The 15,344-nt window shown below is 43.6% G+C and overlaps 2 protein-coding genes across 6 annotated transcripts in view; both read left to right on the forward strand.

Annotated features, from left to right (window-relative positions):
- The first annotated feature begins 2,605 nt into the window (after positions 1-2,605).
- Positions 2,606-9,698, forward strand: ING4 (inhibitor of growth family member 4). 5 transcript variants are annotated; one of them, XM_006757583.2, is made up of 8 exons: positions 2,606-2,735; positions 5,674-5,745; positions 7,458-7,624; positions 7,801-7,915; positions 8,080-8,188; positions 8,481-8,628; positions 8,867-8,928; positions 9,047-9,698. In XM_006757583.2, the coding sequence occupies exons 1-8, from the start codon at positions 2,699-2,701 to the stop codon at positions 9,084-9,086; spliced, it is 750 nt and encodes a 249-aa protein (XP_006757646.1). In that variant the 5' UTR covers positions 2,606-2,698; the 3' UTR covers positions 9,087-9,698. The 5 variants fall into 5 exon arrangements, with proteins under 5 accessions (XP_006757646.1, XP_006757647.1, XP_006757648.1 ...); XM_006757584.2 differs by having other exon boundaries at positions 8,083-8,188; XM_006757585.2 differs by having other exon boundaries at positions 7,801-7,906.
- A 5,004-nt stretch (positions 9,699-14,702) lies between these two features.
- Positions 14,703-15,344, forward strand: part of ACRBP (acrosin binding protein) — a 9,150-nt gene continuing 8,508 nt past the window's right edge. The window contains exon 1 of the mRNA XM_015559964.1: positions 14,703-15,225. Coding sequence (XP_015415450.1) covers positions 15,183-15,225 — 43 coding nt within the window. The 5' untranslated portion in view covers positions 14,703-15,182. The remainder of the gene's footprint in view (positions 15,226-15,344) is intronic.

A 15,344-nucleotide genomic window follows, 5' to 3' on the forward strand; every position in this document is an offset into this window, starting at 1 on the left:
TTATTTTTGTCCCTTTTCCCCCACCCTGTCTTCTGACCAATGACATTTTTATTTTCCTTTGTCTTTTTCTTTTTCCAATCATGGCAGATTTCAGAGAAAAGAGAAAATGAAAAAAAAAAAAGACAGGAAACCAGATGTTATAAAGCAATTTAAAATGAAGAAAAAACTTATGTACAAACCAAGGGGTGTTTTTAGAACCTTGTATAGAAATAAATTCATGTAAAAGGATCAGAGGCAGTGGAGCTACTGATGTGAGCGAGCATGGGAAAAGCTATTTGGAGAGATATTAGAGGCCAGTACTGAGGGTTTACACTAGAGTTTCTATATGTGAAAAACGAATGCTGTGTGGTGAGACTGTATCCCCAGCCACAGAAGGGAACAGCTTTGATATATCTGAAGTGAAATCTTGGTTGATGAGATTTTCTACATACAAATCTTAAGGGGACTGCATTGCCTAAATATGTGACAGCAAGGTTTCAGTTGTGTTAAGACCACTAAGCTTCTTAACAAAGAACAGCAAGCATGGCCTCTTGAAAGGACCTGTACTCCTGCCTGAGCATCAGTGGGCTCAGTGCTAATTCTGTTTGGCATGCGTCTATATACATGTATCTTCATTATACTGTGGCACCTAAAACCATAGGTTTCCAGTGGTGGGAACCATAACCAGGATTGAATAACATTGCAGGACAGTTTTCTGATGGTCAGAAAACCTGGACATCAGCCCTGGCTCTTCTATCAACCAGTGTTGGCCATGATGCATCTTCAGGTGTTAAATGAAGGGATTGGACTAGACTATCTCCAAGATTTCTTTCTGAGAATTAAACAAGAAACCTTTAAGCCCTAGCCAGTTTGGCTCAGTAGATAAAGTTGGCCTGCGGACTGAAGGGTCGCGGGTTCAATTCCAAAAAAGGGCACATACCTCAGTTGCAGGCTCCATCCCCAGTCAGGGCAGTGTGGTAGGCAACCAATTGATGTGTCTCTCTCACATTGTTTCTGGCTCTCCCCATCCCTTCCACTCTCTAAAAAAATCAATGGAAAAATATCCTTGAGTGCAGATTTAAAAACCCCCCAAAAACATTTAAGCACTGAAAGTGACAAACTTCCCACACCTGATAACATGGCTATCCTATGGGACTGCTTGGCAACGGTGCTCATTACCCAATGGCATGAGATACTCGAAATGTTACCCACTTAATTTATGGTTCAGTCTCGTGTGGGTATCCAAGGTAGTCTCCACCTGTGGCGTGACAGAACGGATATCACGTGACCAAATATGCCAATATTGGTTAGCTTCCTGAGTACTAACTGCCCCCCACCCCCACCAACAGTTGAAAAGACCTCTATAGCCCTGCCTTCATCACAGGTATTAGAACCAGAATCTACTTTTTAAAAAAGGATATGCTCAACTCAGCAACAACTCTATGAAGTGGGTACTGTTATTCTCATTTTATAAGAAAGGAAACGGGCACAGAGCTGAAATTACTTGCCCAGGGCCCTGACACTTCAGCGTGAAGTCTGGGTTCCATTGCCATGTCTTACCACGTGCTCAGTGGAGAATGGGGTTTCACCTAATACTTCTTCACATATTTGGTCTAAATTATGTGGTTTGAAACCTGTTTCATTAAAAACCTACTATGTAACATTGATGATCATCAAGCATGTGTGAGTTAGGGGTGACAATGATGTCCAAAACATTGTCTTGCTGACATCGCTGTTAGGTTACGGGTTTTGCGTTCTGTTTCACTGGTGTGGTCCAGCCCGTCCGCACTCGATCGCTTTCCATGCTGACGAAAAGCACAGCTTTAATTGTACTGCAGCTGAGTAGGGTGATGGCTGGCGTCTCATAGGCCGGTTGCCACAGCTCCATGTTCCAATCTTTTCAGAATCCTGGTGCTAGTTTACATCATCAATAAACTCGAATAAAAAGGGAGACAAAACAAGAGGGGAAGGTCATTTTATGTGAGAACGTATTTTAATGTAAAATAGACAAGAATCCTGACAAAAAGTGTCGATAATTACAGATTTATTGTCAGGATTATTGATTTATTTGTATGTATAAGCAAAGTGGATACACAATCTACTTTTTCCATGTTAAAAAAAATCGGAGAGTTGGTATACGTGTGAGTGAACACAAATGCTGATGTTTTAATCTCATAACACTCGATTTGCCTCCCCAACTTCCTTCAGAAACTAGCAACCTTAGAGAAAGTTCCCACTCAGCTGGGATCAGCTCTAGTAACCAGATTTCTATTTTGCAAAAGGGATGAATGATCCCCCGGGTGCTGAAAAGGGATATTTATGAGAAATCATCCAAGAGACAGGTATTTGTGGGTGGTTTTTGTTTGTTTTACCTCATGACCGCACACTCCCGTTGTGGAGGGAGAAAAAAGTTCGATGGAGGATGCAAAATGGCGAACTCGGTGACGTCATGACCGCCACGGTCGGTCGCGTATCGGGGCTCAGTGAGGGCGGAAGCGGGCTCCAGCCGCTTCAGGGCGCCTCGGCGGGCGGCCCTGGATACTTACGCAGAAGGACGAGTGTCGACATCGGACCGCTGTGTCCCGGCGGATAATTCACTAAGGGCGGAAGTTCTCCTCTTAAGGGCGGAAGGGCCCAAACCCAAGAATAATAGCTGCGGCGCCTGTCGCGTTTCAGTCACTTCCGGGGTGGATCGGAAGTTGCTTTGTTTTGCTTCAAGATGGCTGCGGGGATGTATTTGGAACATTATCTGGACAGTAAGAGCACTCTGGAGGAGGGGGTCAGGGGTCACAGCGTGGTGGGGCGGGGGCGGGCTGAGGGGATCTAAGGCCCCGAGGTCCCGGTGGTCAGAAGGTCACCATTGTGCAGGGGCTTCCGGAGAGAAACATTGAAGGGTGTGAAGAAGGAGGGGGCGGGGCAGCAGGGTCGAACCCGGACTTTTGGGTGCCAGGTGAGGGAGGGGCTGCGCGGTGGGGCTGAGGGATGTGGCTTGAAGAGAAAATATTTGCTGGCCCCGTCTTCAGGGTCTCCAACCTCTGGGTATATGTTTTCCTCAAAATCATTCCGAATCTTTCTTCCTTTGTGCAGACTATAAATCTGCTCGTTTTAGCATTTCACTCACTGCCATTTGGAGCAGCGACAAAGATCTCGCGGCTCCTCCGCTTAGTTCTTTCTCAGGAGTGGCTTCTGGTGGGGGTGGGGGTTATGGGCGACACTGTCAGATGAACTGGAAGGCTTCTCTTCTGGGAGTAAAGATCCAGTTCCCATCAAATGGAAATCTGGGTTATGTTTGTACCATTTATGTGACCCACCCCTTCACAAAGCCTGTCACCCCGTGCGCTTACATTTGTCTTAGTGTTGGGAGTCATTCAACCATTCATTCATTCATTCATTCATTCACTTATTGAGGGTCTGCGATGGTTCAGACAGAGTAGCAGGTACTGGGGATATAAAAAAATGAATAAGACAGCCCTTATCTTCAAGTGCTCATCGTCTAGGAAACAGATTCCGCTAATAAATATAAAAGTGTGGCAAGTGACATACTAAAAATACATGAAAAGGACACTTGGTAACACTGGAGAAAGAGAAGCTAATGATGTAGAGTCTTGAAAGTCAAGTATTTTGCAGTGTGGAAAGAGGGAATTGAGGTTGGGAAGAGCATCAGCAAAGGTATATGGGTTTGTGAGGTCAAGAGTTTGATATGTAAGACTCTGAGGCAGTGGTTCTCAACCTTCCTAATGCCGAGACCCTTTAATACAGTTCCTCATTACTGTATTAATGAGGTGACCCCCAATTTCATTGTTACAAATTGAACATAATTAAAGCACAGTGATTAATCACAAAAAAATATGTAATTATATATGTGTTTTCCGATGGTCTTAGGTGACCCCCGTGAAAGGGTCCTTCGACCCCCCGGTTGAGAACCGCAGCTCTAAGGTGAAAGAATGGGAAATGAGACCCAAGAAAGAGGCGGGGCTATCAAGGTCTTTTAAAAACAAGCTAAGAAGTTTGCGCTTTAGTGAGGAGCCAACAGATTTTTTTAAATGGAGTGATTTTTATAAAGGAAAACAACTGATATATGATCGACTGGAGCATGATAGCCTTTGTAATAGGGAGCTCAATTAGTAATAACAGTCCAGCTCAGAGCTGAGGACCTCATCTCAGGGAGTGACAGAAATATTTAGGAGTTAATAATGACAGGACTGACTGAATGAGTAAATGGTTAAGGGAGAAGGAAGGATCTAAGGTGACTTCTTAATTCCCTGTTTGGGAAGTGAAGTAGGTAGTATGTCATCAACAAGATGTGAAATTCAGGAGTAACAGCAATATGGTTAATTCCATTTAGACTTAAGTATAGGAATGATCATTATATCCAGGAGAATGAATGAGCTCAAGATCGTTCAGGAAAAAAAAAAAAAAGTGAGAAAATGAGAGGGCTTGAGAGTAATCTCAAGAAAACATTAACATGTAAGGGACAGGCTATGGAAACACCAGTGTGGGAATTACCAGTAAGTATATGATAAGAGATTCAGAATCCTAAGAGGAAGAAAGCTACTCAAAGCAGAGAAGATGGTACCAACTGCTGCAGACATATTTTAGGATAGGACTGATAACATCATTTGCTTTCATAAGTCATTGGTGACTTAAAGTAATCTCAGTAAACTGGTGGTAGCCGATCTGAGGTTATAGGTTAAAGCAGTGGAGGCATTTTAAAATTTGAAGTATAGTCATGCAAAGAGATTTTTCTTTTATGGGAGAAACTTAAGAATTCATGCATTTCTACAAGTATTTATTGAGGACCCTCATATGCAAACCATAGTTCTAAACACTAGTGAATAAGGAGAAGGCAGGCATGTCCAGCCCTTCTGGAAGGCTGAGGAGACAGATATCAAAAAATACTGTAACTAATTATGCAATTATTTAATGATAGTTGGATAAGTGCAAGGAATAGTGGAGATAGAATAACTTGACAGCAAAATTCAGGCACTTATTTGAGTATGGGAGAGTCAGAGTTGAGATGAATTTTGAAGAATAAACAGAAATTTAGCGGGCCGAGAGGCATGGTGGAGGTGGAATGGAAAAGACCAGGTGGTACATTCCAGGCACAGAGAGCAGCATGTAGGAAGCCAAGTGTCAAGAAGATTGCTGGCAAGTTCCAGGCAGTCAGAGAAGGCCAGTATGATCAGAGCAGGGAGCACAGAGGAGGACTGACATGAATTAAGGCTGGTGTGCGGTAAGCAAGGGCCAGTGCAGAACAGGACTAGGAATAGTGCTATAGGAAGTTACTGTAGGGTAAGTGACTTGATCAGATTTGCATTTTTTTTAAAAGAACAGTCTGGCTATTATATGGAGAACAGATTGGGAGTATGTGATGAGTAGTGGAGGATACCAGGAGGATATTTGTACGTTGAGAGCAAGGAGCTTGGAGGCAGAAATTGGAAACAAGAGAAAGGGAAGAGCTAATTTGTAGAGTACGTCACTAAAGGGGGGGAAAGGGTTGGACAGCTGTGTGAGAGGGAGAAGTTAGTTGTAGAGAGAGGCAGACACAGCCCCTTCTGAGGAAGGAGTGATGAATGCTGTCCCAGATACATCCAGTGGTTCAAAGGAGGGAAATTTGAGTACTGTTGTATACTTTAAAAACAGCTGTAAGGCCTATGAAGTCCAGCAAGTCTCAGTTACTCCTCTTCTTCCTAGGTATTGAAAACCTCCCCTTTGAGCTCCAGAGAAACTTTCAGCTCATGAGAGACCTGGACCAAAGAACAGAGGGTACGTACAGAGTAAGGAGTCCATGTAAATATTGAGTGTATGTGGTCATTTCTCTTTCTGTTCTGTGTTACCCTATCATCTGGTCTGATCTGAAGAACTCTGGCTTCTCTCTTTTTTACTCTCTTGCATTTCTTAAAATGAGAGTAACGATGATCTGCATTTCTATATCAGCCTTTCCATAACAAATGGAATATTTCAACAACGCCTCAAGAATTCAGAGATGCTATGTTCTTTATAGCTTCCTCAAGAAGAATTCAGCAAACTAAAAGCCCACTCTAGAATCATGTCTGTTCTCCATGTTTAATATATTTATAGGAAGGCGAGACTCTTTCTACTCCATTGTTAACGTTACTGTCACAAAATGCACCGTGGCTTTAGCCAGCAACTCACGTTGGTAGACAGGAGCTTTGCTGCATCAGAAGTTCTTAAAGAGAGAGAAAGAAAAAAGAAAGAAAAGCAGCAATTAACGTCAGGATCTCTACACTGTATTCTTCAACCTTACAGAAGCACTAGATACCATCTGTGGCCTTCCTTGGAAGTTGAACAAGTTTGGCTGCATTGAGGCATTCACTGGGAGCCTGAGGCTACACTGCAGTGGTCAGGTTGGTCTCTTCAAAGTCAAAGGTGTCTGTTGGATCTATCCCCCACACCTGCTGAAGGATATATAGGTCTTATCTTCCATTCTTATGAAACCATGCTCAAGAATGTAACAGGCTGATAATACAGTTTTAGGTAACTTAAGTTACTCTGGGTAAGTTTACTCACGAAAAGGTGAACATCATCTGAAATCTGGATATAGGTCCTTAAGAACTGCCTGCTGAATTCTGAGAACCAGATTGCTCTCTTTGTAATACAGTTCCAACTCTTTCTCTGGCACAGAAAGGCCACTTGGAGATTATCAAACTACATGCTTTTTCAGCTTCCTCCAAGGGCCCCGAAGAAGTGGGGCATAAGCATAGTGCGTGCGCGGTCCTTCCTGTTCTCTGTTGCTGCGCTGTTACAGTCATGCTTCTGTCTCTTTTTTGTCGACATTTTTTTTATGAGCTCTACCAAATATTAGGCAGTAGGTACCTATAGTCTGTGTCTTGGGACATCACCAGCCTTCCAATACGAAAATGTAAACGTTTGGACCAATATATGTAAGATAACAAACAGAAAAAAAGTGATGAGAACTATTAGCAAGTTGCAAATGCTGAGAAAAAAAGGGTGGACAGTAAGTAGAAGAATTGTTATGTCTCATTTTAAGTGATGAGCTATAAATGCACAGACCTGGAAGCCAGCAGCAGCAGATGACCCGACCTTGTTTACAGCACTCAGAGCTGTTGTGGCATATTTTTGTGATGAAAAACCTTAAAATTTTGGCTTTTAAGACAAAAATTCATTCAAGAAGCAGCAACAAGTCTTGCAAAGAAACATCTTCAGACAGCAACAAAAACATAATTTGTATTAATGCAGTATGCAAAGGGTCCCTCATTATGTTTCAATAATTTAAGTTCCAACTCTGATAGCAATGTTTGCAGCACCTGAAGGCACCTTTGAAACAAATGTTGTCGATTTGTATTACTTGAGTACATGACACAGTATCTATGAACACTCAGTACGATTTAGTTCAAAGGTTATGATCAATGGAAAAGGTCCAAGGAAGAAGAGGAAGAAGTGTGTATCACCTAGCTACTCAGGGGCCATTGTGACCAGGCCTCTCTCTGTTGTAGACCTGAAGGCTGAAATTGACAAGTTGGCCACTGAATATATGAGTAGTGCCCGCAACCTGAGCTCCGAAGAAAAATTGGCCCTTCTCAAACAGATCCAGGAAGCCTATGGCAAGTGCAAGGAATTTGGTGACGACAAGGTGCAGCTTGCCATGCAGACCTATGAGATGGTATGGCCCTGTTCATGACTCCCCACATATCTCCCATCTATTCCTCAGGGTCCGAGACCCCTCCTTCATCTGTGTTGGGATCTGTGTTGGGTCTGGGAGATTCATAAACTCTGCCTTAGCCTGTTATCTTTCACTGGCACCGGCCTTGTACCTCTCTCTTCTTCCTTTCCACCCAGGTGGACAAACACATTCGGCGACTGGACACAGACCTGGCTCGTTTTGAGGCTGATTTGAAGGAGAAGCAGATTGAGTCAAGTGACTATGACAGCTCTTCCAGCAAAGGCAAAAAGAGTGAGGAGGGGGGTGGGCTCTCAGAAGCGGGTCGAGGATTCAGAGGGAGAAGAAGCCAGCTCTTCAGCTATGAGGGAGGGGCACCAGGTTGGAAAGAGGAGGAAGAAGGGGGACTTAACCTGTCTTTCTGTCTCCCTGCCTTTTGCCTTTCTCCTCTTCCCTAGAAGGCCGAACTCAAAAGGAGAAGAAAGCTGCCCGTGCTCGTTCTAAAGGGAAAAACTCAGATGAAGAAGCCCCCAAGGCTGCCCAGAAGAAGTTAAAACTTGTACGCACGTGAGTGTATCAGGGAGCCAGATGACATCCTCTTCTCTTCCATGACCCTACTCCCACCCTGCACTGCGCCTTGCCACTTTCTCTGTCCTCTTCATGGCTCCCTATAGACCTCCCATCTATTCCTCAGGGTCCCAGACTCCTCCTTTCTTCTCCTTACCATTTTGTTATCTGCTGGACAGAGAGAGGCAGCACCAAATCACTTGCCCCACCAGGATCTCCTTCACAACCTCTGAGTCTCAAGTAGTAGCTTCCCTTCCTGCAGATGACACTTTCTTTTCCTCTTGGTGTACAGAAGTCCTGAGTATGGGATGCCCTCAGTGACCTTTGGCAGTGTCCACCCCTCTGATGTGCTGGATATGCCTGTGGATCCCAACGAACCCACCTATTGCCTTTGTCACCAGGTCTCCTATGGAGAGATGATTGGCTGTGACAATCCTGATGTGAGAACCATTTTGCCTCAGGATGGCGGGTTCTGGGGACATGAGGTAGAAACAAGAGGTTGAATAGTGGGACATCAGGATAGGAAGAAGGTGGTTGGAGTTTTTGGCCTTGGGACCTCTAAGAATTCTCCAAAGGAATGGGATAGGGGAATACTCCTAAGGAATTTATGAAGTGGGGGGCTTCTTTTATTCCTCTGTCCCCCCCTGCCTTGACTTCTGCTTCTTCCATCTTTTCTAGTGTTCCATCGAGTGGTTCCACTTTGCCTGTGTGGGTCTGACAACCAAGCCTCGGGGAAAATGGTGAGTGAGAGAGTTGTGGTAGGAGCTGGACTGCCCTTATGCTGAGCGGCGGAGGGCATTCTCTCTTTCACTCACTTTCTCCCTCCCCTTCTCTGTCATGTTCTATTTCTTTCTTTAGGTTTTGCCCACGCTGTTCCCAAGAACGGAAGAAGAAATAGATAAGGGCTTTGAATTCTGACATAGTTTCTTCCACATCCCCTGACCTGGGCTAGTGGGGAGAGGAATGCCTGTGCTGGGCCAGAGGGTTCAGGGAGAAGTGAATGGTGCAGTGTTGTCATCCTTTCTCCTTCCCTGTCCCCACTACTGGTGCTGAGGCTGCATTCAAATCCTGGTAGAGAGGAATTTCGTAGCCACTAAGGGTATATGCTCTCATTCAGCCCCACCCCCCTTCAGAAGGAAGTGGTCTTGCCCACTGTCCTTTGCCTCCATGCTGAGGTAGGTGCTGTATTTCCAAGGGATGGTCCTCTTTACTCCCCTGGCTTTGTATTTACGGACTGGGGCAATAGCATGGGGGCACTCCCCCAACTCTCCTGATTCCCTCCACCCTGTGAGGGGCTATGGTATAATAAACTTTCATTGTTATCTTTCTTTTTCCATGCTGGGGGCTCCCCCAGCTTATCTGGGCTGTAGCCCTAGTTGAAGGGCCACCCCTTCCTCTGTGCCAAGAGGCTTTGTCCTGGCCTTGTGAATGGGAGAAGGGGTAAGGTGGAATGCAAATAAGCCACATGTAAAGGAACTTGGGTAGGTGAATAAAAGCTATACCCATTGGCCTGCTGTGTTTTTTATAAAGATACCATTTTAGTATATATGCCAAGCATTTTTTTTTTTTTTTACTTTTGCATTTCTGGGTTGGATAAGTGGTGAGAGAATGACATGCCAAAATCAAGACAAAACAGGGAACCAGAAGGGCACCAGAATCCACAACTTCTCAATTTGGAAAGGACAAAGCTGACTTGCTGGGGGGTTCTGCCTCAGACCAGGGAAACCACTTCCCTATCCTGAGCTCCCCCACACCTGACCCTTACTCTTTGTTTCTCCTGTTGGCTCATTTCTTACCAGGAAAATTCCTCTCTGGTTCCTATCCCAGTAGGACCTGACTGTTTTGTATATTCCATCTCTGCCACCTCAGAGCCCTGCCTATACTCACATTTAGACCTCACTACCTAGTTGGGCAGTTTGTTTCTCAAAGCAGGTTTATGCATCTGTAAAATAGGGATAATAATAGTATCCAGTATGGGATTACCTTGAAAAAGAAATAAGGTGATGCACTTAAGTATCACATATGTCCCCTTTTTCCTATCCTATGTAGTCTGGGTGGCATGGCTCAGTAGTTGAGCATTGACCTGTGAACTAGGAGTCACAGTTCAATTCCCAATCAGGGCGCATGCCCAAGTTATGAGCTGGATCCCCAGTGGGGCGCATGTAGGAGGCAGCCGATTAATGATTCTGTCTCATTTTGTTTTAAATATATTTTATTGATTTTTTACAGAGATGAAGGGAGAGAGAGAGAGTCAGAAACATCGATGAGAGAGAAACATCGATCAGCTGCCTCCTGCACATCTCCCACTGGGGATGTGCCCGCAACCCAGGTACATGCCCTTGGCCAGAATCGGACCTGGGACCCTTCAGTTTGCAGGCTGACGCACTATCCACTGAGCCAAACTGGTTTCGGCCTGTCTCATTATTGATGTTTCTGTCTCTCCCTCCCCCTTCTCTGAAGTCAATAAAAATACATTTTTAAAAAGATAACACAGGGCCTATTCCATCAAAGGTAATAAAAAAAACTCCCAACAAATAAAAGTCCTAGACCGGATGGCTTCACAGGTGAATTTTATCAAAATTCAAAGGAGAACTAAGACCTATAATTCTTAAACTAATTCAAAAAATTCCAGAGGATGGAAGACTCCCAAGCTCATTTTATGAGGCCAACATTATCCTAATTCCAAAACCAGATAAAGACACTACAAAAAAAAAATTATAGGCGAATATCCCTGATTAACATAGATGCTAAGATTCTCAACAAAATATTAGCAAACCAGATCCAGCAATACATTAAAAAAGATCATACACCATGATCAAGTAGAATTATTCCAGGGATACAAGGCTCATACAATTACCTGTAAGTCAATAAACATGATATACCACATAAACAAAATGAAGGATAATAATTACATGATCATATTAGATGCAGAAAAAGCATTTGATAAAATCCAGCACACATTTAAAAAAAAAAATCATTGTTGAAAGTATCACATATGTCCCCTTTTCCCACCCAGTAACCTCTTCTAACCTGCCTCCACCCCTTCCCCAGGCCTTCACCACCCTATTGTCGGTGTCCATGAGATATGGACATGTGCATACAAGTTCTTTGGTTGATCTCTTCCCACCCACCTTCCCTCTGAGATTCCAGTCTATTCCCTTCTATGTCTCTGGATCTATTTTGTTCATTAGATTCCACATGTAAGTGAGATCATGTGATACTTGTCTTTCTCTGACTGGCTTACTTTGCTTAACATAATACTCTCCAGGTCCCTCCATGCTGTCTCAAAGGGTAAGTGCTCCTTTTTTACTGCTGCATAATATTCCATTTTGTAAACGTACCATAGTTTTTTTATCCACTCACCCACTGATGGGCACTTGGGCTGTTTCCAGATCTTAGCTATGGTAAATTGCACTGCTATGAACATAGACGTGCATACATTCTTTCTGATTAGTGTTTCGGGTCTCTTAGGATATATTCCTAGAAGTGGGATCGTTGGGTCAAATGGCAGCTTCATATTTAATTTTGGGGGGAAACTCCATACTGTTTTCCATAATGGCTGCACCCATTTATGATATAAACTCTTGACAAAGTAGGAATAGAGGAAACACACCTCAACATAATAAGGCCATAGATGACAAACCCAGAGCCAACATCATACTCAATGGGCAAAAACTAAGATCAGGAGCAAGACAGGGATGTTGGCTTTCACCAATCTCATTCAACATAATATTGGGAGTCCTGGCTACAGTGATCAGACAAGAAGAAGGCAGGAGCGGCTGGAAGAGGTTAATGGGGAGAAAAGGAGGACCTATGTAATACTTTCAACAATAAAGATTAAAAGGGGAGAGGGAACAAAATCACAAAAGAAGGGGGAAAGGCATCCAAATTGGAAAGGTAGAAGTAAAACATATTATTTACAGATGACATGATATTGTGTATAGAGAACCATAAAGATTCCATCAAAACACTACTAGAACTGATAAATGAATTCAGTAAAATAGCAGAATACAAAATAACTATCCAGAAATTGGTTGCATTTTTATACCCCGATAATGAACTATCAGTAAGAAAATAATCCCATTAATAATTACATTAAAAAACAACAACACCGAAACACCTAGGAATAAACTTAACCAAGGATGTAGAAGACCTATATATACTTGGAAAACTGAAGAAGATAATGATAAGTGGAAGCATATACCATGTTCATGACTAGAACATCACTAAAACATCTAGGCTACCCAAAGCAATCTATAGAGTCAACACAATTTCTATTAAGATACCAATGGTGTATATCGCAGAACTAAAACAAACTTAATAGGAAACCACAAAAGAACCCAAATAGCAACAGCAATCTTGAGAAAGAAGAACAAAGTTGGAGGAATCATACTACCTGATATCAAAGTATACTACAAAGCCATAGTACTCAAAACAGCATGTTACTTTAAAAAATAGTAACAGTGCCCTAGCCAGTTTGGCTCAGTAGATAGAGCGTCAGCCTGTGGATTGAAGGGTCCTAGGTTTGATTCCAGTCAAGGGCACATGCCTGGATTACAGGCTCAATCCCCAGTTGGGCGTGTGCAGGAGGCAGCCAATCAATGATTATCTCTCATCATTGATGTTTCTATCTCTCCCTCTCCCTTCCTCTAAAAGCAATAAAAAAAAAAAAACTAAAAAAAATAAAATAGTAACAGTTGAGCCTGGCCAGTGTGGTTCTGTTGAGTGTGGTCCCATATACCAGGAGGTCACTGGTTCAATTCCAGCTCAGGGCACATGCCCAGGTTGTGGGCTCAGCCCCAAGTAGGGGATGCAGTAAAATTTCAAACATTTCACAAAGCAATATTGTTTCTGATGTATCTCCTTGGGCAAAGGAAACAAAAGAAAAAAAACAAATGGGACCACATCAAACTGAAAAGTTTTGCACAGCAAAGGAAGCCATCAACGAAATAAAAAGACAATCCACTGTGGAGAACATATTCACCAATAAGGGGGCATAAGATGGCCAATGGACATATGAAAAGATGTTCAATGTCACTAATCATCAAGAAACGCAAATAAAAAACTGGAGATAACACCTCACACCTGTCAAATGGCTGTCATTAATAAATCAACAAACACCCTAACCCAGGGGTGGGCAAACTTTTTGACTCGAGGGCCACAGTGGGTTCTTAAACTGGACCAGAGGGCCGGAACAAAAGCATGGATGGAGGGTTTGTGTGAACTAATATAAATTCAAAGTAAACATCATTACATAAAAGGGAACGGTCTTTTTTTTCAATAGTTTTTCAAACGGGCCGGATTTGGCCCGCGGGCCGTAGTTTGCCCACGGCTGGGCTAGCCCGTCTCTATTTTGTTTGTTGGTGGGAATGCCAATTGGTGCTGCCACTGTAGATACAGTAGGGAGTTTCCTCAAAAAATAAAACTGTCTTATGACCCAGTGGTTCCACTTCTGAGAACATATCTGAAGGAACCTGAAACACTAATTCAAAAGAATATATGCACCCCTGTGTTCATTGCAGCATTATTTACAATAGCTAAGATTTGGAAGCAGCCCAAGTGACCATCCATGGATGAGTGGAAAAATAGCTGTGGCACATTACACAATGGAATATTACTTGGCTGTAAAAAAAGAAGGAAATCTTTCCCTGGCTGGTGTGTTCAGTGGTTAGAGCATCGGTCACGCACAAGGGTCTTAGGTTCAATTCTTGGTCAAGGGCATGTACCTGGGTTGCTAGTTCACTCCCCACTCCCCTGGTCTCTACACATTTGGGAGGCAACCAATTGTTGTATCTCACATCAATATTTTCCTCCCTCTCTTTCCATTCCCCCCTCCTTTCACTCTCTGTGAAAAGCAATGGAAAAAATACCCTCTGGTAAAGATTAACAAAAAAAAAGAGAAGGAAATCTTACCTTTTTCAATAGCATGGATGGGCCTGGAGAGTATTATGCTAAGTGAAATAAGCCGGTCAGAGAAAGACAAATACCATATAATCTCACTTATATGTAGAATCTAATAAACAAAATAAATTAAAAAATTGAAACAGACTTATAGATACAGAGTTCAGACTGACAGCTGTCAGAAGGAAGGGGGTTGGGGGCTGAGTGAAAAAGGCAAGCAAGGGGATTAAGGGGGGGAAAGCAGACAACAGTATGGTGATACAAGAGGGAAAGGGGGCGCAGAAGGTAAAGGGTGGGTAAATGGTGACAAAAGAGACTTAACTTGGGGTAGTGAACATATAATACAATATACAGGTGATATATTATAGAATTGTATACTTGGAACCTATCTAATTTTATTAACCAGTGTCACCCCAATAAATTCTATAAATTTTTTAAAAAAGATATTTGGGGGAAAAAACACACCGATTTTCCTCTGAGACCAAGATAAGCACAATCTCCCTCAGACATTAGACGTCGACAGCCTGTTGGGCAGTCCAGTTTCCTTGGTTCATTTTACTGCCATTTACTGAATGCCGGCCATGTGCCAGAAGAGTAAGTTATGACACCCGGTCCAGGAAGGGAACCCAGACATGTAAACAAACAATTGCGATCTGTGTTGGAGGCACTCACTGTGATAACTGAAAATGAAACCTACAGGCGCCTAAAGGGGAGTTTTCTCCTTCGGTGCTGTTCCTGGAGACATTTATATTCACGCCTGTGGACAGGGACCATTTTATCACTGATGTATCTCAGGCACCTAAAAAAAAGTGCCTAGCACCTGCAATGAGTAGAGGCCTAATAAATGTTTGGGTTTTGTGCTTAAAAAAAAAAAAGCAGATACAGCGTCAGTGGTACCTTAATCATTATCCTCCCGAACTGGAATTGGACCCACGAGGACTCCCACGTCAGTTTCGGAGGCCCCGCCCCCGGGCTTCTGTGACGTCAGAGCAGCCCCCCCGGCTCCCCTCTGCTGGCCGCAGCCGCTGCGCTCTCTGGCTTGGCCCGTTAGAGGCCGCTTTGGTCCGGGGAACGCGGGCAGACCGTCTGGGCCATGAGGAAGCTCGGTGCTGGCTTCCTCCTCTCGCTCCTGAAGGGTGAGAGGTTCCCGCCCCTTAATCATTATCCTCCCGAACTGGAATTGGACCCACGAGGACTCCCACGTCAGTTTCGGAGGCCCCGCCCCCGGGCTTCTGTGACGTCAGAGCAGCCCCCC

The sequence above is a fragment of the Myotis davidii genome, unplaced genomic scaffold, assembly GCF_000327345.1.
Source record: "Myotis davidii unplaced genomic scaffold, ASM32734v1 scaffold13, whole genome shotgun sequence".
In the NCBI taxonomy this organism is placed as follows: Eukaryota; Metazoa; Chordata; class Mammalia; order Chiroptera; family Vespertilionidae; genus Myotis; species Myotis davidii.

What these genes read in the sequence shown, in the direction of transcription:
- ING4 (XM_006757583.2), top strand. Translation starts at nt 2,699, where the DNA reads ATGGCTGCGGGGATGTATTTGGAACATTATCTGGACA. An exon ending in TTTGGAACATTATCTGGACA is followed by an intron (nt 2,736 to 5,673) that starts GTAAGAGCACTC and finishes TCTTCTTCCTAG; the next exon opens with GTATTGAAAACCTCCCCTTT. An exon ending in AAGTTAAAACTTGTACGCAC is followed by an intron (nt 8,189 to 8,480) that starts GTGAGTGTATCA and finishes CTTGGTGTACAG; the next exon opens with AAGTCCTGAGTATGGGATGC.